At 36.9% G+C, this 23,810-nt stretch overlaps 1 protein-coding gene across 1 annotated transcript in view; it reads right to left on the reverse strand.

The window, feature by feature from the left end:
• Nucleotides 1-2,403: 2,403 nt before the first annotated feature.
• The window catches only part of mcama (melanoma cell adhesion molecule a), a 90,017-nt gene continuing 68,610 nt past the window's right edge, over nucleotides 2,404-23,810 (reverse strand). The window contains exons 8-16 of the mRNA XM_041801886.1: nucleotides 22,910-23,054; nucleotides 22,114-22,229; nucleotides 20,559-20,700; nucleotides 16,607-16,737; nucleotides 15,416-15,557; nucleotides 12,983-13,018; nucleotides 9,774-9,903; nucleotides 8,410-8,527; nucleotides 2,404-6,516 (exon numbers count right to left, since the gene is read on the reverse strand). Of these exons, the coding sequence (XP_041657820.1) occupies nucleotides 6,514-6,516; nucleotides 8,410-8,527; nucleotides 9,774-9,903; nucleotides 12,983-13,018; nucleotides 15,416-15,557; nucleotides 16,607-16,737; nucleotides 20,559-20,700; nucleotides 22,114-22,229; nucleotides 22,910-23,054 (963 nt within the window). The 3' untranslated portion in view covers nucleotides 2,404-6,513. The remainder of the gene's footprint in view (nucleotides 6,517-8,409; nucleotides 8,528-9,773; nucleotides 9,904-12,982; nucleotides 13,019-15,415; nucleotides 15,558-16,606; nucleotides 16,738-20,558; nucleotides 20,701-22,113; nucleotides 22,230-22,909; nucleotides 23,055-23,810) is intronic.

Raw genomic sequence — 23,810 nt, forward strand, 5'->3', positions numbered from 1 at the left:
TGAATCTGAGTTTTTGTCAACAGTATCTTTCTCTTTGCCACTCTCCCATAAAGCTTTGACTGCTCAAGAACCCGCCAACAGTTGTTGTATGCAGAGTCTCTCCCATCTCAGCTGCTGAAGCTTATCACTCCCTCAGAGGAATCATAGGTGTTGTGGTGATCTCTCTCACTAGTCTACTTCTTGCATGTCCTCTCAGTTTGTGTGGACGGTCTGATCTAGGCAGATTTACACGTGACATATTTTAAATCCGTTTATGTCTTGATGATGGATTAAACTGAACTCCAGGGGATGTTCAGTGCCTTAGATATTTTTTTGTATCCATCCCCTGACTTCTAATTTTAATGACCCTTTTCTCTGAGTTGCTTGGAGTGTTATTTTTGTCTTCATGGTGTAATGGTAGCCATGAATACTGATTAGCCAGTGACTGGACCTTCCAGACACAGGTGTCTTTATGCTACAGTCACATGTGACACATTCACTGCACTTGTATATTTTTGTTTAAATGACAAAAAATGAACCCAGTTTGAGGGTTAGACATTTTATTGAACACATTTTCTGCTCTCTTTGCTGTATTGCTCTGGCATAAAAAGGGTAGGCTGGGTTTAAAGACAGATTTTGTTCCCATAAAATGATTTGCTAAATGTCAAACATGTTATATCCAATTAAAAGCCATGAACTGTGGATTTTTTGTGCCCCCCTGTGAACAAAGTCACATTTAGAGCCCTGATAATCCAGATTTGTATGTATCTGGACAAAGCTGATCCAGTTTAGTTTTCCTGTAAAAAGCTGGGTCAAAAGTGAGCTGGATTACCTGATCCTGAGCATAAATTAAGAGGATTCTTGAATTCCTAGCCAGATTGAAAGCCAAAAAGGAACAGAAACAAGCTGTATAAGCAGCATGGACCCCAGAGTTCTATGGTGAGTGTGTTACCGAAAGGCAGGTATACATTTCTGACAGAAAAGACGATAAATCTGCCAGAGGTTTCATCACTCGATAATAACAAGAACTGTTTTAAACTTCATTGTTATATTAAAAAGATTTCTGTCTTGAAGCCTACAGATGAAACAGAGCAGGCATGTGAGTGAGACTAAAGCATTCCTAATAAAATATAAAATCGTCTCTATCTCAGACAGACTGAGAATGAACAGGGGGATATCTGATGTGTGGGGGCCGCCATGAGGGGCCTGAATTTGTTACAGATGTGAGCAGTTGTTTCAGTCCGTCCCGGGTCGAGACTGCCGCTGGAAACCCGAGCTCCTGTTGGAGTCGTTTGGAGCTCGTGCTGACAGCGGTCTGGAGGCAGCGTCCTTCCTGTCTCCTCACTGTGGGACGGCAGCGCTTACAGACAGCTCTCTGAACTCTGGTTCACATCGAGTCCACAGGCGAAAGCAAAGCGACCACAATCCAACACTAACCACTCTGACATACCTCTGCTCTACAACAGAAGAATCAACACAGCATCTCTTTAAATGAAACCTTTTTATTTGGCATTATTTTTTGCAAAAAATATATAAAAAAACGCAAGCATCAAAGAATCACATGTACAGTACTTAATTTACATACATTTAGAAAAAAGAACATAACTGCAATGTGAAGTTTCAAATTTGTTTTCCAACTTATGAAAAATCCAGATTTACAAACCAAGAAAAAGTTATGGATCGAAGCAGAATTGTGGATGGCTTTTTCAGCTCCTCTAAACTAAGAAAAAACAGCATCAGACTGGATTCGAAGAAACTTCTTGCCTGAGGACGTCCTGTACCTGGATATTTTCTACAACTTTAACACCTCAAACTTCAGTGGAAACAAAAAGAAAAACATTTCACTACTTTGTTAATGCTGCAAGTCTTCTGGGCAACGCTCTCAGCAACAAAATGAATCTTTACACAACAAACTACACAGTGAGCAATCAGTACATCATATTCACAACACAGGCCTTTGAGGGAGATCAGAGCTTCTGCAGGTCTGATCTGGTTTACTGGGAATCACTTCACAGAAGAGCATTGTGTCTCTGGTTATTCTTTCATTTAACCTCCTGAGACCCTGCAGGTACATATGAAGGCATTCTGGCTGACCTACAGTAGAAGAGGAAGTACAGTAAAAGTTTAAGGAATTGCTTGGAATGATGGGAAATTTGCTTTGAAATTTTCCTGAATTTTTTTGGGACATGTTTGTATATTTTGAAGTGTTTGATTTATGGTTATTTGGGGAATTCATTTGTAAATATCTGAGAATTTGGTTGGAAATTTTGTGGAATTTGTTTGAATGTTTTGGAGTATATTTCTGATTATGTTTTGGGGAATATGTAAGAAAATTTTCCATAATCTTTCCATGGAATTTTTTGTAGTTTCTTTATATATATATATATATATATATATATATATATATATATATATATATATATATATATTTTAAGGGATTCACTTGAAAATTTTCAGAATATTATGAATTTTTGGGCATTTTTTTAAATTCAAATTTTTAGGCTTTGTTCCTGAAAGTTGCAGCGAAATGTCTTAGGGATATAATGTTTGAGTTTTTTATGGATTTTCTTTTAAATTCTCTTTTAAGAATTTTAACAAATTTTTGGTAATATCTTGACAATCTTGGCCATTTTTTTTGTAAAATTAAGACCTACAGGTAAAGAGAGTGTGATTCTGTTTGTGTTGTACAGTACTTAGACATCTTTTTTTTTGTTGAAACTAATTGTTGTTGTTGCAGAAATTAAAAATACATTCCAAACAAAAGAAGGGGTCTCAGAATGTTTAAGGATCCAAATGTCCTCATATCCAAAAGATTTGGCTATTTTTAACTGTCTAGATAAATCAAAATAAGATATAAAACATTCAAAATAAAATATGGAAACAATTTTAAAAGATGATACTTTTCAGAAATGCAAAAAAAAAACAAACCCTACAACATGTGACAGTTTGTGTATGTATAGAAAATAAAGATGGAAACACGTGACACAGGCCACTGGATGGCTTTGTCTTATAATCCTCTGAGTGCACATTAAACCTCTGGGCCAGACCATCAGACAACGGAGATTTCTCATACATGAGATCTCACATTAACTTGCGATCAAACGTGACGTAAACAAAACAACAAACAAACAAACAAAGAGGACAACTGAAATCCTCATCTGGCTATCGTTGTGCTTATTAGGTTGCAACAAAAGTTAAAACAAGAGGAAAAGAATGAGGGTAAAACTAAATAAGATGAAGGTATACTTTTATCCTTTCAGCCGTAGCAGCCAGGTGGTGATGCTGCCTGATCTGCTTGCTCTCAATAGTTGTACATGAGACTGACTGACATTGATTTGTAATTATCAAACATACTTGATATTTGCAATTCAATGTCAGGAGGCTCTGGTGTGACAGGGAACAGAAAAATAATCGTTTTGACATCACATGCTTTGGGATTTTTTAGACAAATAATTGCTTGTGACAAGCCTTGACTAAGGACGTGCCCCTAAATTGTCAGAGGGGGCTAATCTGGTCTAAAGTCAGGCTGAAAATCATGTCATGTGTGGCCAGCTTAAGTTATGTGGATGTTTCTTTTGGTTTTCTTGTTGTGAGATATTTCTTGATAGGTTTTATTGCTTTTTCATATTTTTTTCTCCTTGTAGAGCAGGGATGGGTACCTCTTACTCAGACAATTATTATTAGGCTACTGATAATTTAAAAAAAGAAGAAGATCCATAACTTTTCACAGTATTAGTTGAAATGCCCAGGAACGCTTGATTTAACACAGAATTGAAGTGGACTTCAGCTCATTTGAACTTTATTGTTTGTATTTATATTTTGCTTACTTTCTCATTGGTGTCTTTTATTATGTTTTAGGACAAGTTTAGTATACTAAATATTTTCAAATGCCGTAGATGAAATATTTTCAGGTCTTTTAGGATTCTAGAAATGACTACTAAACAACAAAAACAAAAACGGTGATGAGATTGTCAAAGATTTTGCCTTTTAGAAACACGTCCTGATGCTTCTCTGTAAGTTGAATGTAGAGATAAAAGAGGACAAACTTTGGAAAGTTATCTTGCACAGATATTGCTTTGCATTCATTTCCTTGAAACTGGACACTTTCTAGGCTTCAATATCCGCTCCTCCTGCGTTTCTGCTGTTATTAAGGTTAGAGACTTGTGATAGTTTCATAGTAATGCAGAGCAGACGTGGAATAACCAAAGTGGAGTAAGATTGCATCGTTGAAGAGAGAACTAAATGTTCCTGGGTGGACTAAAGGGATCTACATGGGTACTTTTCTTAAATAAAGGAAGATTCAAGTAATGCTGAGGATTGTTTTTTTCAAATGTTAGGATCCAAAGTAAAAACCTGCAGCAGCTCAGAAGGTTTAAAAGTGCTCACGCTGTAGAATCATCAGCTGTTCTGTAAATGATAACCATAGTCAACAGAAAAACCATGCAGAGATGCTGCAGCGCTCCTTTAGGCCTGACTAGCTTTCAGTGGAAACACAAAGAAAAAACACAGAGCAAACCAAAGAAACAGAAAAAACAAATTCAGTGTATGATGCATCCTCAGAGACAGGCACAGCAGATGACTAACTTCTGACCTTTTCACCCTCGGTGAAGTCCAAGGCCACCTCTAGCAGGTCTGTATACTACATGTATTTACAAACAGTACAAGGGATTGACAGCAGTTTGCAGAAGAAGGCAGACAGTGCGTCTGATTGATCGATATCACTGTGATTTCTGTTGATTATCCTGTGTTTCAGATCTCCTGATCACCAAAGACTGTTTCTGTCATTATTTTTGGCAAATTTGAACGTCAATCATGATTAAACTGAAGCACACAGACGGAAGGTCAGTGCTTTTACAGTAGACAGATTTTTGATTTGAAATCCAAAAAGAAGGAAAAAGCTGTAACCCAGTTATGTAAAATGTGAAAGCAAAATAAGGAAAAACATGCTCTTGGCCCTTCTACAGATATCAAAGAGTAACTAAACCCTCAGACATCTTTATTTTTAGATTAAGACCTACTTATGTGGGTATTAAGTCTTGTTGCTGATCGGTAAGGATCCAAATCTTGATATTCTAGCACAACACGGATCTGAAACCCTCTGATCCAACTACTAACTCCACTAGTAGCAGCTGTCAGACAAAATCTGCAGTCTCTACCAATCAGAGATGACACTGTATTACTATTGGATTTTGGGTAATGTAGTTTAATAACAGACTAGCTTGTATCTTTTACAAAACCATATCTAATTGTTTAAACAGTCTTTGTTAAAATTGTTAATTAAATTCCCTAGGAGCAGCAGAACATGGATGTTTTGTGGGTAAAAGCTGGATCAACCAAACAGAGCTGTCTCTGTGACATTCTAGGATTGTGGGTAAAGTAGTGCAGTTGACTTAGACCACAAATAAACCATGTTTTTCCCAAAATTAAGGGGATAATGTTTGAATTTGTGTCTTCTATATGACAAAATCTTATAAGGTTATAACATGGCTATTAATTAAACCATATTAGCAGAACAGACCAAATGATGTTGTGGCTGATAAGGGACAGTAGTGACAGGGGTCTGGGCACCTAATTTGACATTCTAAGGTTCAGTTACTCTTTAAATAAAGAATAAAAAAACTATTTTTGTTTTCTCTTAATTTTTGTAATCCAAAAAGAAATGAATAAAGAGGAAATCTGGTTTTCATCATATCATAGATTTAAAAAAAAGAATACTAAAAAACAGATCAGTGGGGCTCTAACATTTATTTATTCATGATACCTGCATCAGATAACACAAACTGGAAAAAATGAAATCATTTTTGATTCTCAAATCAAAATCAAACTTTCTGAAAGACCTGAGGGCACATTTTTTCCACTATGTTTTGCACCACTATTTTCAAAGTGTACCTGGGAAACAGCTTGTTTCTTGATTTTGTCTATTTAATTTCAAACAAAAAACCTGTTAGCCATAAACCACACGACCCAGGTCCTCCCTTGGTGTGTCAGTAGAGCACTGCAGCAGAGGAGCAGCTGGTGTTTGGTCTCTGACATTATTTCCTGTCCTGAAACTCACCTGGACCCATGAACACGGATCAACATGCACATGACCCAGACGCTACCAATTGACAGAATCTGAGTGCCAAAATATCTTAAATAACAAAATATATATAATATATACACTTTCATAGAAAAACAAACAAAAGCAGATGATGCATACGGGACATCATCAAACGCACACTGAACGACAGCTGAGAAAGAGCTGAAATAATACAAAACAAATGAAGAAAATGAGTGTTTAAGGAGAACATTCACTCTAAAGAAAATACACATTTGTACATAGAAACCTGTGAGTGTGTTTGTTTGTGTATGTATGTGTCAATCTAGTGAATACTGCTGAGAACAAAGCATGTTGGGAGAATGTCCAGGCTGTGAGGTGGTGTCACCCTGCAGGTCTCAGATCAGTGAGAGCCTTTGTTTGTTGTCTCTTGGGCTCCGATGCACACTGACCGCTGTCTTCACGTGTGCTGCCTCCTGCTGCACAACATCTCTGATTTACTGTGACGACAGAAGACGACAGCAAGGTTAGACACAAGATTCACATCTACAGTAACGCAAGATTCAGATCTACTGAAACCCATGCTTCACATCTACTATAGTATCTACTCAGTGTTTACTTAGAACTCACAAGAACCAAGTAAGCGCTCTGTGAGGACACAGTACTCGAGCACTATGCCCGGGTTGGATTGCAAAGGCAGACTAACACACAATTAATTTATACCCAAGCATGATCCACTGAAGATGCGAGTGCATCTGTGCTTGCTGTCAAGAAGCGTTGTTAATCCAAGCGTCTCCTGTCTCTTCATAAACTGTCATAGCTGTGAGGTACTATCCCATTTTTTTCTCAAATGCAGAAGCAGGAAGAAGCCTAATGTTTGCCTTTTAAAACAATTAAGGGCACATTCACACCAGAGTTGTTTGGTCCACTTTAAACGAACTCTGGTCTATTTTCCCAGAAACCTGTGGTTCGAACCAGTTCGTGTATCAGCTGTCGGTAACGCCTAGTTTCTACATACATATGTTATCTTTAAATATATAGACAATGCCCCCTATTGTCCAATGCAAGAAACTGCACCTTTTTACGGATGGGTAAAAAAAAGGTAGCACTTGGGGAGAGAATAATGATGTCCTGGTTTTGCCATTAAGCAGTCTGAAATTAGTGTTTACTGGAATTACTGAGATAAAGCAGGACTAGTATTGCATATCGAGAAATAATTGCAGAAGTTGGACAACCAGGAAAGCAGCAAATATTTCATACAATGACTTATACAGAACTCATACAGAACAAGCTAAGCTAACTTCTTTTGCCATTCAAATCTTCGTTTATATGTTAAATAAATTGTTTTTATCTAACCGTCCCTTCCCAACTTTTCACCTGAAAACTGGCATAGGCATAAATGCAATTACTGTAAATTACCTCCGTAAATATAGCTACCTATGTGGAAACGAGATGTAAGACAGAATGCAAAGACACTTAATTATTTTCTGTTTCTTCAAACTCCAAGAAGTCTGGAACTAGAAATAAGTCACGAAATATGGAAGTTGTGCAAAAACAAGGTACAATACCGCAGCAACACCAAAGTTTGTCTACACAATACTAGGCTAGTTAGCAGTTAGCAACAATAGCTAGTCCCTCTACACTGAGCCAGTGGGCACCGTCTCTGAAAAAATAAAGAGGAAGTTTAGGAGGAAGTTCAATGACCCAAAGGCAGATGTTTCTGGCTGCAGATGCTTTTGATTAATTTATAAATGTGGTCGATTTTGGTCAGTGTCAATTTGTTATATTGTGTCTCTTAATGCACTTAGACTATATAACTCCTGTTATGTTTACTGTGTAAGATAGTAATATAATAATTTAATTGTATTGCACTTCAGTATAACTGTCATAATCTTCCTCACTGTTGCAATTTAGGCCACATTAAAAAGCCTAGAAAACATCTCTAAAACTCTGATATGCATATTGAATACCTTGACCATATTCCTTCAAATCCCAAACATTTAGCTCAGCTCCCGTTTGATCCTCATTTCATCAGAATTTCTTTTTCTGCATGCAAGCTTTTAGGGAGGATTTATTTGCAGCTCTTAAATTATTAATGGAAAGCCACGGCCAATTTGATAGCACATCCACATTTAAAACAGCTTCCGTTGTGAAAGAGAGTAAACTCTGCATTTCCTTACATGCATTTATGATTAAAGTAGGTTTAACTGTCTGACTTTTTCTAAGAGCATCCCTGAGGACAAGATCTGCATTTTAACTCTAGATCTGTCCAACATGAGGGAGACAAACTGATGAGTGTTCTCAGCTGTTGGTTGCAGTGAACACTGCAGCCTCAAGCAGCTTTTTAGGCCTTCTTTAAATAAAGCAACATATTCATTGAGTCCAGTAGTTACCTGCTCATTGGGGCCCTTTTTGTCTCCATTGACAGCCTTTAACAGGACAGCATCCTCAGTCTTTGTGTTGCTCTTCATCTCTACAACAATGTCATCTTTGGTGGTCTTCTCTTTGGTGCTGCAGATGGAAGAAAAAGGGTTAACACAGAGGAATCCGAACAAAAACACAGGTGACTGTTGAGGTTAAACTGTAGTTAAAGTTTAACATTGGCTCCTTTTGTCACTGTTCTCATGCCTAAGCTTTTGTTTTAATGTTTCTTCCACAAACTGGGAGTACAGTTAATCTTGTGAAATGACTTCCTCACTATTATATTGGTTTTTAAGGCATCCAAGAGGGAGAGCCAGCAGTCACATTCCCAACTTTATTAAAGGAAGAGGTAGGCAAGAGTCTATATGTTTGTATTTTCCAAGAAATCACATGAAAAGACCAAAATCTGCAACATAAGACTGTCTAACAACACTTTAAAACTTCCCCTGTCTATGTTACTACTTTTCTGAATAAGAATATTTTTTGTAAAAGCCTGTAATTCCCTTGGTCGCACATTTAGTGTTAAAGTATTGACAACAGCGGGATAAATTAAATTACTGTATGAATGCTCATGAAAAGTTAAAACAATGATAGCAATAGATGACTGGAACATAAACAATTTAACCTGAAATCTACAAAAATGAAACCATAAGGCCTAAAAACAGCAGCTCTTGAATCAGATCTTAATCCTAGGACAGAGACGTGCTGCTATTACACCAGATTTTATTATCTTATACACAGTACAGCTACTCAATTAAGGCAAAAACATAATTGTGATTGTTTTATTGATACTGAAATCCAGGTTATAAAACCACTTGTCCATTTTAAACACCTGCATCAGTACAGGAATTTGGAATTGTTCAGAAACTGTATTGACCTGAGGCGCAGCTACAACCGTGCAATAAATTCTTGGTTATTTCAAACTGTTCCAAGTAAAACTGCAGGTAGTTTTATTTATTTATTTTTTGTTAACCAATAGCTGACTTACTGCCATCTTTTTCAGCTTTCTTCCTTCTCAAACAAATCAAATTACATGTTTTGCCTCTTTCTGATCCTCACTTAATCATAGCGAGAGCTGGGTGGGGCGATGTGCTCCATTTAACACACAAAATCCTACCACACATTATTGTACATTATCAGAAAGACGTTTTATAGGGTCAAAGTGACTATGACCAAAATCCAGCCAGATCAACCTATACCTCTACCTAGGAGTTTGCACAAAATGTGAAGAAATTCCTTAAAGTAGATCCTAAAATATCATGACAGTGGATTTAAAAAAGTTTGATGGGTGGATATGCAAAGAAAAAATTGTCTAGTTAGTGGATACTGTACTCACATCTCCTGTTTCCCCGAGCGTCCACAGGGTATCTTTCCCTTCTTGTGCAAGAAGTAGAGAACGCTGCCAAGGATGGCGAGCAGCAGCAGACACAGAATGATCACCACGATGATCACTCCGCTGCCTTCAGCTACACAAACAGAACCAAGGACAAATTACCATCAGTCTACATGTAAAACTCATCTACAACATGACAGCAGTGGTAAAACTGAAAGCAGCCAGAATGACAGATGTCAAGCGTGAAAGATTATGAGATGTTCAGGTGTTAACATGCAGGAAAAGTCAAACAAAAAGATGCATTATGAGCAAAGTAGGAAGAGTTGCAGGTACAATTTTGGAGGGAAACTTGCATAAAAGTTGCCTAGGTCTGCTTAAGATGCAAAATATCACTGCCAATAATGCTCCAGTGATGCCATTATTCTGTACTTGCCGTCATTTCTGAACTTATCATACTAGTATTTATCCCATTAACAAGGTCCTATGTCTCAACAACTTTAACCCTCATCCACTAATTGTTTTATATTTGATGCTCTTTTGTGTGACCCCTTTTTGGTTTTTTAATATTGGAAAAACTTCGCACCAGAACTTCCTTTGGATTAACAAGCCTCTGTCTAGTCTTTCTCATTTAAAGCTTTACTCAAACTAGGAAAAAGAAGTCATAATATCTCAGCTTTTTCTTCTTATACTCAAACATTCCTCTTTTCACATCCTGTAACTTTGCAGAAAAGACTTGTTGAATGACTGAAGAAGCCTTTTAAAAAAAACAAGAATAGAGCAAACATTTCCATAACTTTAATTATGAGGCTTATATGACAAAGTCACTTTCTTCTGCACAAGACTGATAAGCAAAGCGTGAAATTATATCTATTTTAATTCAGTATAATTAAGCTTACAGGACTGCAGAAAAATGTCATTTATTTTGTGCAGCATCTGTGACCTGAGGCTTTAATAACGGACTCTATTTAGATAACATTATCCAGACAAAATGAAATGAAGTTTTCCTTCTTTTACTACAAGGAAATACAGTGAATTGTTATATTCATGTTGCTCTGGAAGCTGACAATTCTCACTGAATAAATGTATTAAAATGATATATTTTGGATTAAACGCTTCTTAATGAGGCTATTTTAGGCTTTTATTTCCTTTTCCTGCAGTGAATAGTCCAAAGAAGGCTTCTGAGTATGCAAAATCTGTGCAATGCCACCGCTCATTTTACAGGTTTGCGTGTCATTAAACTCGGATACTTTCATTCTAGAACTAGATCTTTTTCTTCACGTTAACCCTTCATGGGGCGAGGAACCAAATATGGTCACTTCAGACTTCCTCTCAACCTTTGTAACAGCAGAACCACACTGATTTTTCTCAGCCAATAAGTGCACATCTGCCAACATCATTGAAAATGACATCACACCATCTGACCAATCAGCAGCGGCCCAGAGCGTCTCAAACTTCCTGTTTCCTCCAGAACTTGAACAAAGCAGTTTTATGCTGCTTTTGGCACCAAACAAATGGCCCTAACATCCTTACTAACCATGATAAGTTGATGAACCTCACATTATAAAGGTGAATAGTAGTGTTAAATGTCATGATAGGTTTAACTTGAGAAGGAATTCTAGCAATTACTGAAATTTTACAGTGAAAAATCAAGGAACCAAAATTAGACATATGCCTGTTTAGGGGTGTAAAATGTTCAACTCAATCAACTCATCTAGCAACCATACTAAGGGTATTTTTTTGACCATTAACTCATTATAATGTAGGATAACAGTACTATATAGCATGGCTTGATTGCCACAGGTTTGGAAAAATTTTTACTAATTCATAGAAATTCTCAAGTAGTAAAATAAATGTGATTTTTGTTTAGTTTGATAACCTTGCAACAGTTTTATTATGCTTATGTGGTTTATTTCAGTTTATATTTTTACTGAGCCTTAATTCTGCATGAATAAATTCAGACATTTTATATTTAAGATGTTTTTCACGTTTTCTGGTGGAATTAAAAAGAAAAATAAGTGGTATAATTAGTGAAATATGTGTGATTTTAGTTAGTCTTTACAACCATTTTAACCAACTTAAAGAGCATAAATAAGTTTATATTTTATTCAAAACCTTATCACTGCTAAAATTCACTTAGTTGTTCAATATTTGTGATCATTAAAGGTTTTCTGTCAAAATTATAAAATAAAACTGGTGGTACCCTTATTACTTAAAGCTAGTCATGCCTTGCCTCTAAAAGAGGTCAGAATCCAAAGCTAACCTCTTATACCGCTATTATAAAATTAATATTTCATATTCAAATAACGTATTTATGTGTAAGTTAATACACATTAGAGTCTACGTGTGTTTATTTTACATTATTAACACTTTAATATGCATATACTTGATGTTCCCCAATAATATTCCAGGGCTTCAATTTTGAATTTCAATGAGCGCCCCACAAAGGGTTAAGCGTGCAAAGGAAGTTTCTCTGAGGGGCTGCACGAGCATTTGAATACATCTCATAATTATCTCAGTAAACAATTAGGGGTACAACCAAATATTGTTTTGTGAGCACGCTACGTACGATATTTTTAGATTAATTTCCTTTTTAATTGCTGTCGTCTTTAATGGTCTGAAATGCTCATTATTCGCCTGTTGTTTTCCCCGTGGGCTTGTGAGGGTTTTAATGGTATGAAGTGACGGCTCAGATTGAGTCAGAAAATTGCCCCATAATGACCCCCCTCTTCATACCTCACTGCAATTTCACCTGGTATGTGAAAATCCACCATAAAACACGAGACTGTCTGGAAAAGGTTGTAAAACTGAGGCTCTGTTTTCTTACTTGTTTCTGTTTGTTTAAAAAATTCTGAAATGCACAAACAAATTTTATTTATTTTATATTTTTTCCACTGCAGAGGTTTTGGTCAAAGATTCATTATCACTGCTGGCTTGTCTGAATTTGCAGCTGTTATGATTTTTCTCCCAGTATCAAACAGAATATTTAATGTGCCCACAGGCCATCCCAAAGATCTGCCAGCGAACCAAAGACAGTCCTAGTGTGAAGTCCCTGTATAGAAACCATAAATAATGTATACAGTGCTCCAACCCTTCATTGTCACAGGCAGAACTTAGTGTAAGCATGAACACCGACAAAGAAGAGAGACTTTGAGCTGAAGCGAAAGTAAAAGAGGCTGCTTTGACAAGAAGAGACGGCAGAGTGACCATCTTACCGGGAGAGAAGGGGGCGGTGGAGGTGAGTTGGGGAACTGTGGACGAGTAAAACAACACTTAGAGTCTATTCCCAGTAAAAACACACCATTCTCTCATTAAACTGAATGCAGCTGCTTTAGCAACATTAAATATTTTCTTATCCTTCTAGAGGTGAGAGTAAAGCAGTGCTGAACGAAGGAATGGAGAGTATGAAACAACACCAGCTTCTTAAATCTTCTAACGCAGCCGCTCAAACCAAAGAGGTCTGGACTCCAAAGGACTAAAGATATGATTAATGAAACAAAAAATAAAACTTGTTCAAAAGAAGTCACTTCTCTTACATTTTTTACTCTTTTCTAACAAAATTCATTCACCCCTTTAGGCCTCTGATAGTCCTTTGAATAAAATAGTCTGAAACAGAGAAAAACACTCTGTTCAGACTGCAGAACAATTAGGCAGGAAGCCTTATCTGTGGTTTTACAAAACAAAATAAATGTTTGTTTAAAACGCTGTTGTTCTTCAGTGCAGTCTTTAGACGTAGTTGGCAGGGTCTGATCCTAGTATCATGAATTTGTTCAATACTGACTCAAAGAGCTACAAAGCATGGAGGTGGCAAACTACAAAGTCTAAACAGTTTGTTGGTATTTCACACATTATGCCAACAATTTTATTATACACTTGCGATAACAACAAAGCTAAAGTTCCAAAGGGTATAGCAATGAGTTTGACCAAATACAGAAGGTAAAACACTTTATCAGCTGTATTGCAAAAATGCAAGAAACTTTCCAGTGCAAGTATTTTCTGAAATTGCTCTGTCTGACCTCTTAGTGAACATATAAGAAGAGTTATCAGAATAATGAATGTAAAAGCTATGGCTGTGCTACACTGTGTTTTTGCTGACTGCGTATTTATTTGCACAGCTCCAGAACCAGAAGAACAGCTCAGTTCTTAGTGTAACATGCATTGATTAATTTGTGGCTTAACTATGAATGCTGAAAGGAGTTAAAAATGAGTTAGAGGTAGAGATGATCAAAGTGAGGAGTTTGGACCAATAGCAAAACTTTTGCAATATATCTGGTTAATAATAACTCATGCTGAAAAAGCTGAGCCTTCAACCTTTTTGTTTTTATGAGTGTGTTTCTACAAAACAGTCCAGTTTGATTCAGTACTGGCATGCATAGTTTGGCACCGTAAAAAACAAGAGCCTTTTCAAAAATTATATTATATTATATTTCCCTTTCTCACATTTTCCTGCTTCTTGGGCATGATTACATCTATATATTTTTTTAAGTTTTAACACAGAAACTTCAGCCTGTTAACACTCCTGTCTCTTCCATTTAAACATGATGTGTATCTGATGGAGGAGACAAGAGAGGATGAAGGTTCCACATGAAAACTTGTGAAAAACTACAGATGTAATGATTTCCTAAATTCATGGCATGACTTTATGTAACAAATTTTTAAAATGAGATATATATATTTCCCTTTCCATATTCTCTGCTTGCAATGTCCTGCAACCAGATGTATGTGAATTGATAAGCTGAATTGCAAGCAAAAGCATCAGACAAGCTGCAACAGCTCAGTTCAGACTGTTACAACTCTCGCCAGGGAAGTGAATATTCTGTCATCCGCTCAACAGAGTCTAATTAATAAATTGAGTCTAGTTCCAGGGTCGGATAGGTATGACTGATACCCCTAAAAGTAGGACAGAGCAGTTATTGTGGTCCATTTCTTAAAATTTAAAAGCAGAAATGTATATAATTGTGTAATGTACCAAACCAAACCAAACCAGACCACTTGGTTGAAAGCAGCCAAAGTGATTGCTACCAATTATTTCACTACAATGAAAATGCAAGAGGAAAACTGTGCATGCTTTCTCTTTGTGGGAATATCTTTTGGAAGAAAACATGCACACCCAAACCATCACAGCAACACTCTGTAATGCATTTATCCAAACTAATCTAACATAATACTACACAAAACACGTCTAATACTGCTAGTGAGCAAATAAGAAATAATGAGATACCAAACTAAACATCTCACCGTTACACTTGTACAGTCTTACATTATCAAAAGTTCTCTGATCAGTTCTCATTATTTTGAAAAGAAGGGAGAGTTTATTATGCTCACGATCATCAATAATTAAAGCTTTAAAAGCAAAAAGTTTCAAACTTAATCAGTGATGCAGACTGTGAAAGAGCAGAGAACAACCCGCAGCATTCATATCATTCATTTTCATCTCAATGCTGCTGCCTCAGTGAAGCACAAGTCAGATATTGGTTCAGTGCTTCTGTTCTTTCAGTAACAACCCTGTCACATTTGAAAATAGGATAAGATGGGCTAAATATGAGCAAACACCAACTGTGAATGACTGTTTTACTCCCTCGCCGTCCCATGGATGTACGGGGCACAGATGTTTTAGCACAGGTGTATGAGAGAAAGAGATGGCTTACTGGCTTTGATGCTGAAAGCTTTGACCTCGGTGCCCATGTCGTTGGAAGCGTTGCACAGAGCGCTGATGTCCGAGGTGACCTTGACCGACACCACGCTGTGTGTCATGTGCTCGTTTGCCTTGATCACCACTTCCTGCCAGTTCTGAGGACAAACACACAAACAAAACTAGTTAGTTAGTGGCAGAAACACATTGTATTTAAAACTGTAAAGACTGTAATTTCACATGAAGTGGGGTTTTTGTGGGTAAACTGAAGGATAAGTATAACTAGTTATTATCAAAATCTTAAAATGTCTACTGTCTGCATTTCTGCTTAACTGGACCTACTGTAGGCTGCTTGAATATTTCCTGATGAACTGCAACTTATAACCACTTATCCTTAAGTAAGAAGGTAGGATATTATCGTCATGGTATCAGTATCATTAAATATGACAATTGATTAAAATATTTACAACTCTTTCGAATTTGCTATAAAAATCAGTCTATATCTGCATAAATATCAACACATATATTCACTAAAATTATCTACCTATATTGACTGACATTATCTGTCTACACTGGCAATCACCTGTATCAGCTGTAAATATCCACCTAAATTAGCTGAAAATATCCACTTATATCAGCTTTAAAAATCTCCCTAAATCGGCTGTAAGCATCCACCTATATCGGCAGAAAATTTCCACCTATATAGGCTGTAAATATCCACCTATATTGCCCTAAACTATCCACCTGTATAGGCTGTAAATATCCACCTATTTAGCCTGAAAATATCCACCTATATAGACACTAAATATGTAGCTATATCAGCTGTCAATATCCATATATCAGCTCAAAATATCCACCTATTTCAGCTGTAATTATCTCTTATATTGGCTGAAAATACTTGTCTATACATGCTGACAATATTCACGTGTTTAATTTGAAAATAACTTCCGATACAGACTGTTAATGATTTTGTGAAGTTTTAGTAAGGAGACCTAAACCAGTTAAAGTCTTTTTCTTTGCTCATCCTCTTTTCTTAAAATTAAAGTTTGTTTCAAGGACTGAAGTTTAAAGACTAGAGTTCATTTATATATTAGACTTAATATTGGCATCAGTTAAGACAAATATAGAATTATCAGTACACTGGATATTGGTAAAACTCTAAAATCCTGCATCTGTATGAATTAGTGTGATATGTGAGGATGGATACCTGGCTGCCAACGATGTTCCAGGAAATGCTGGGCAGTGGGTGACCCTGAGCCTCACAGCTCAGATTCACCATTCGGCCCGCTGCCTCCTCCAGCTGCACCTCCTGCTCCAATCCCACCATCTGAGGACCACCTAAAAACCCACACAGACACACACAAAAAATACAGTTTTCAATGAGTGTGATGTAAATCACTGAATTATTTTTTCAAGTGTATACAATTTCTCCTACTTTGGTTTCTTAACAATTATAATTTGCCTGCTATTGATACATTTTGAGCATTTCCTTCTTGTTTAATTTTGACTTTGATAACTATAGAAAACTTACATTTACATTCACAGTCAAATAATACTCCCATTTAGTTGCTGAGTTCTTCATCCAAGCAGAAATATTCACAAATAAATTCCAGTCAGTTCAACTTTCATTTTGTGCTAAGCTCAAATGTGCTGAGCACTTGCTGCACAAGTTTTCTATCAAAAGTCCCCACAGGGGCATAATCCTTCTCTCCTCTCAGAAACCACATATTTTTTGACACAGATTCTTTTTTTATGCTATATGGATCATCGCTTTGGCACAGAAATCCAAACTCAATCTGACTGACACTTTCTAACAGAAGCAGGTGTTTCAAATCAGCGCTGTAAGACTAATCAAATTTGAGGACTTGGATTGCAACAAAAGGGGGAGCATTCATGACCCAGAGCAGGACTGAGTATGCAAACATGATCATATAGCCAACTATCTTAGAACCCCAGTGCTCGAACTACTTGAGCTCTGAGCAATAATTCACATAAACAAGATATCCAAGTGATTCGGCTCATGTTTTCTTCTAGATTATTTATGGGAAAAATGGGAAGAGGGAGTATATAACTGGAGCTGAACTTGGTCTATTTAGCAAGGACTTTGCCTCTGTTAGCGAGATGCCCTTGCTGCAGAATCCAAGGAGTAGGCACAACGAAACATCACTTTTCTACATGCTGATATTGACATAGACTAAGATGATATAGGTATTCTTTATTGATCACTGCTTAAATTAATTAAGAATTAACCTGTAACAGCAGCTCAAAAAGAAAGGCTAAAGGAAATTGATAAAACACATAACATACGAACACCAACAATGAAATATTTTTGGCAAAATCAGTCAAAATTCAGTACTGTCTGAAAGCTGGTTCAGAAAGACAACCTGAGCTGCACTGAATTCACACTTGAAATGCATAAAAATCCAAAAACACCTTCAACAAATCCTACCAACTGTCAGTAGATCCAAGATGCAAGACTCCCAACCTCTGTTTTTACCTGTCATTACCAGCTCTAAACTGCACCAGTACAATGCTCTTGCTTTAAGCCCTACTACCACAAGTTCAACATCCACCTGCAGGCTCTGACTGTGGGGTCTGAGATGCTATCTCATCACTCCTCAAATTTCTGTATGAAAAAATAAATCTGTGAGGGGTGCTGAGGCTGCAGCCCAGACACTGAAAACAAATAATGTTCTGCTGCTGCAACAAACATTTCAAACTATTACAATCTTAAGACGTCTGAAAGAACAACTCTAAAAACAAAGAACGAAGAAAGAAAATTCTATAGCTATGTACCACTCAACCAAGTCCATTTCGGTGTATTGATGACATTAAGCACTGTTCCTATGGGATTACTGTAGTATAACCTTGGGACTTCTGATGATTTATGAATTACTCCCTGATGATAGTGTTTATTGTGGTGCATTTGCACAGGATAAGCTAAGTATTTCATAAACTTGAATTTACTGATATTTCTGACAGAAACCGTGAAGGCTCTGCATGACATTAGCAACGAAAAACACATTATGTAATCTTGTGTTTTAAATTGCAAACAAAAAACGTAAATGAAGTGCACATTGTGTTTTGCAGGTTACAAAGAGTTTCCAATTGACAACACTTGCCAAAGTGTAGCCTTTTTGCTGATTTTCTCTTGACATTTTTAAATTGTAAAAGCTGTCCATGATCAGTAACTAGTTGACAATCCCCCTTCATTCCCCCATTATGTATTGAGGTTGCATCTGTACGGGTGTGTTTTTTGCACATGACTGGACGACAAAAAAGAGGACGCGAGCATTCTAACATCTACCCAGTTAATGTATGAGAGAAGTGAAACATTTTATCTCAAAGAAAATCCTTATCAGTCTTTGACAGTTTTCTGCAGCTGATGCTGTCCACGCTCCTCTGCATTTTATTAATTTGGGCTCCTTGCGATGTACTTCAACAACCCTCATCATGCAGATTGGCTTTTGTCGCCTAATCACTGAATATTTTATTAACATTTTTTAGGGTTTACTTTAAGGCATTTGGTGGCTTTATTTTAAGAGGAGGACAGTGACAAGAGTTAGAAACAGGGATAAGAAAGATGGGTAGAGACATGCAGGGATGCCAGCATAGATGGGGTGTGACATAACAGCCAGGCCAGGGATCATCAACTTGTGGCCTGAGGGCCACATCAGACCCCCCCACATCTTCCCATCCAGCCCCAAGAACATTCTTAAATTCAGAAACATGCAGAAGAAAAATAAGTTGATACATATCTTGCATCTTGTTTGATTCCCTACAGCTATTAAAAAAAAACAAAAACAAGTGTATCAAAAATAAATGTCCAGATTGCTCAGCCATTATTAGCAATTATGATGCATGATACACATATACTTATCAGATCATTCTTGTTTAAAACAGTGATTTTCTTTTGACTTCAGGCATTTTCCTGCAGGAGAATCAAAACTTCAGGCCTGTATCTTGCATGGGTTTTCCATCAATCTCAACACAGCATTAAACTTAGTGATGGAGAACAAAATAGCCCCAGAAATATTCAGCCAACATTTCTCAATCACCCTCTTGTGGCTGGCAGCAATATAGGGACTGTTCCCACTTTAAGGCATATACTGTATTTGAAAGAAAAAACAAGTATTTTTAAAAGATATGTTAATTAGACCAAAATGTCTGTTTATTTTAGTTTATTTGAAAGTGTGGCCCCCAAAGCGTCCATCAAGGGAAAAGCTGACCCTTGTCCAAATTTAGTTGATGACCACTGTGCAAGGCTACCTGCATCCGCCTACTCACTGAATATTGAGTGACAAATTTCAAATGCAAACTGTATCTGGCATGAAATGTATGGCTAAATGCATTAAGAGAGCAGAGTAAATAAAATAAAATCAAAGTCGTTTGTGAACATAAAGTGAAAAACACAAAAGTGACAAGATCCCAATCACCCCAAATTACTGAGATGCTAATTTACACTAGGATCAATATTACCTGTGGATCTCTGTGTGTGCTGATAGATTTGGTAATTTACCCTGAAATGGTTGATTCACACAGGATTAAAAACAAAGACATCCTTAGTTATTACAAATATTAGCGCTCTCCAGGTAACACCAATCCCTTCTGAACACACCTTTAGTAAAGCATTCCCCTTTTTAATATATAGATCTTTCTTTCCTATACTGTGGTTTCTTCTGCAATGGAAAAGGGCTTTCAAACTACTTAACATTTGCATGTGTTAACTTACCAGAAAGTTGAAAAGTTCACAGCTTGTTCAGTTAATTTACATACTGTCAAAGATAACCTGAACTAAGCTCTGCTCCTTTACATACTGCCTTCAGATAAGAGGAGCTATTGTCATAGCCTCAGACTGACACTAAGCTGCAGTCAAGAAGAGCTGCAAATGAACTTTTTCAAACTGTTTTAGCAAATGGCACGGCTGGCAGTTTTTGTTCTTGTCTGATGAGAATCTTGATGGCTTTGAGAGACAGATATGTTCCTTTATTATACAAACACACGACTCAACTCTGAAAAAGCTGGATGGAAACTAAATTACACAACTGAATTGAGGCCTCAGCTATGTGTTTAATGTAATGAACTCTTGAATAAGTATTTAGTTTGGAAGCCATTCCTGGCATCTCTGGTAAAATAAAGTAGTCAAAGTGATGTCTGACCTTGGACGATGATGTGAACTGAGCCGCTGGTGTGCAGGGCAGGCAGGGAGGGAACGGTCACCTCACAGACGTACTCTCCAGATGTTTCATAGGTGGCATCTCTCAAGTGAAGTGTGTTCCCTTTACCCAACTGTTCTCCATCCTACATACACAAAAATAAACATAACCAGTAAGCACAGATATACTCTGAATCTCTGAATTTAAGTGGAAGTGTTGACAAGCTAGAATAAGAAGAAGGTCTTAATCAGATAGTAGTATTGACTGATTCACCACCATGGTCCAGACAGGAATGTTTCAGAAACAAAACAGTAAATTCCTGTAAAGTTTTAATCAACTATTCCTGAGCCCCAGAGAATCTAATGACAATCCAATCTGCCTCAGTTGAAATTTGTTTTTGGGCTTTTTAGCATATCTTATAGCATGCTAATTTCACACAAAACACGTGCTAAATGCTTCCATCTGTAAACAAACTCGCAATCTTTTTGGTGCACCCCAACACCTTTTATTTGCTTGTTTTTTAAATCCTCACATTTTGTGCATTTGTAATTTTTTATTGCATCAACAAGCTATTATTGCCTCAGTGTGAATGTTAAAACTAGCACTAACATTTAGCTCCTAGAACCTATGGGCTTCATTCACCAATATCTTTCTGGAATTTTCAAAAACCTACTGAAGAAGATCATAAGACTAGTCTTTGGTTGTACCTTTGTTCTTAAACTAATGAATGCCATGTAATAATTTATTTACGTTGCATAAAGCAATGCCCCTTTTATGCTCATATAAGGGCATGAGACTGTAGTGCTGTGTGCAAACACGGGGTGGCACAAGATCAAACTGAGAGGTAGAGAGCTGCCAGGAATGCCCAAACTAAATACAAAAAGAATCATGAGCTGAACGATGGGAAAGACTTGTCATTAAGATAGATTAAGTCTTTGTTTTTTTATTTTAAGTACTTTATTTTCAACATTAACTCAAATATTCTTACCATATTGCTTAGGTTATCATCATAATTTAACAGTTGCAGCTTGTATCAGTAATTGCATGAGCAAAATAAAAGGTGGCAATATTTAAATCCCTTTTCCATATTAGTTATTTAATAATATATCAACGTAAAGAAATTGCAAAAATGTTACTTTGCACTGCAAACAAATCACAGATAAGAAAAATTTAGTGAACATCTGAATCTTCTTTAAAACTGCGTGAGAGGGTGTTGGGAACAAAGTTCTTTTTGGTAAATGATGCCCGTTGTTGCTATGTGGAGCTGCTACTTTAATTCAGGTTTGCAAATCGTGAAACTTTTGTTGACACTGCTGCTCTTCTGCACATTCCCTCTCATACTTTTAACACACAGATTTTCATTTCCATGTTAACTGTTGCATATTAACGGGAGTTTGCTGACAGGTCCGTGGAATGGCCGATACTGATCTTGAGTTAGACACAAGAACTTTTACAGTAATGTGTGGATTAAAAAAGTGGAGAGTATTACAAAAATTATAACCAATGTTAGACTTTTAGTACTTTAATACTATGTAATACTATTCAGTGTTTAAATTACCTTGTACCAAACCGTGTGTGTTTTCAGGGAGGATAGAGCATTGCACGTTGCAGTCAGATCTTCTCCTTTGAGCATCACTTCTGACTCTTTTGGTACCACCACAGCTGGGTCCAAATCTGAACACAACAGGGAACAAGGTTGGAGGGAAAGAATTAAGATTTATACTGAACTAGCTAAAAATTTTCTTGACAGAATATAACAAAATATATATATCTACTGTATGCATTCCTTTCAGTCAGGAAGTTACTGGCATAACTTAGCAAAGAAAGGAGAGACAGGAGGAAACATCAGCTACTGTTTATAGTGAAAAAAAGTCTTGAGCTGTTTTTTAGACATACACAAAAACTCCTGAACTGAAAATTGCTGTAATATGTTGGAGGTGAGCTGCACATGTGTATGAAAATGGCCAAATCTTTTTCACAGAAATGTTCATGCCAGGCCCCCCAAAAAGATTTCTGTGGGAGGTTAGGGTGATCAAGTGTGTGAACACAGCAAGAAATATTCAGGAAGCTGCAAACAGCTGGGGATGATGATGCCTCCTGTAACCCCTCTTCTCTCATCTGAAAGGGAAAGTCTCCTGTGAGGTATATGTGTGAACAGACAAGTCAGGAAGATTTAAGGGCAGCCTGACCTGAGATTTTTTAGACATTTTCAGGAGTACATATGGCAAAATAGCAGTATAAGCTCTGAAAATATTGCTAAACAGTGTGTTGAATTTCATTTTTTCTATTCTATTCTATTGTTTCTATCCTAAGTTGTGTGTTGAAAAAAAAATTGTGTTTGTGTGATGTCTCACAGTGCACAGTGAGCTGCATCTCTCCTTTGATGTCAGAGTAAATATCCGAATCCAGAGGGCGACACTGGTAGATCCCGCTGTCTTTCCGTGACACCGGTGACAGGATCAACACATCACCGCTGCTCTCCAAGTCTACATCCAGCTCCTGCAATAAATACAATCATTTATATCCATTCTGTAATATAATATAAGACTAAGAACAGAATGTGTTAAATGTTTGTATTACATAAGGTTGAAGACAAGCTACATTTCCAAAAGAAAAGGAAATATAAAGTACAGTCCCATGTGAGCCATTGTACTACTTCAGAAAAAGATGACTAAGTTTCTTCAGTCTTATTTGGCAGAAAAAAGATTTTGTGGGTAGAAAATTGGTGACAAATCAAACTCGCCTACCAGTGAATCATGTAATCCTCTTGGATAGTGATCAAAAACCAACTGAAGAATTAGTCTTTGGTTACTAGTTTTCCCATAAAAGATGATGACATTTTAAACTTACCGTAAGACAGGAGTCTAATGGTCACAGTTCAGTTCATAACCCGGTTAATCTGACACAGGTTTGGCTCAACAGGATGCAAATCTCCAGGGTTTTCTTATTCATTATTTTAACTGGCAACAGTGACAGTTACAGTTTGTTCCATCTTGTGTTAGTAAGAAAAATACCCATGATAGTCTGTGAGGTCTATAGTGTGCTGAGCATTAAACAAACATAAAAATATATAACGAACAATGAAAAGCTTAACAGGAACCCAGAAATGAACATGATCTTCTGTTTTGAAATCATAAAATAAATGTAAATCATAAAATAAAATAGTGCATCCTGGGTAAATGTATCATTTTTTTTACTTATAAAGTATGCAGACTCAGACTGACATCTTCCGGTCAGTTGGTCAGTGGGTTGATG

This window comes from Cheilinus undulatus, linkage group 12, assembly GCF_018320785.1.
Source record: "Cheilinus undulatus linkage group 12, ASM1832078v1, whole genome shotgun sequence".
NCBI classification, from domain to species: Eukaryota; Metazoa; Chordata; class Actinopteri; order Labriformes; family Labridae; genus Cheilinus; species Cheilinus undulatus.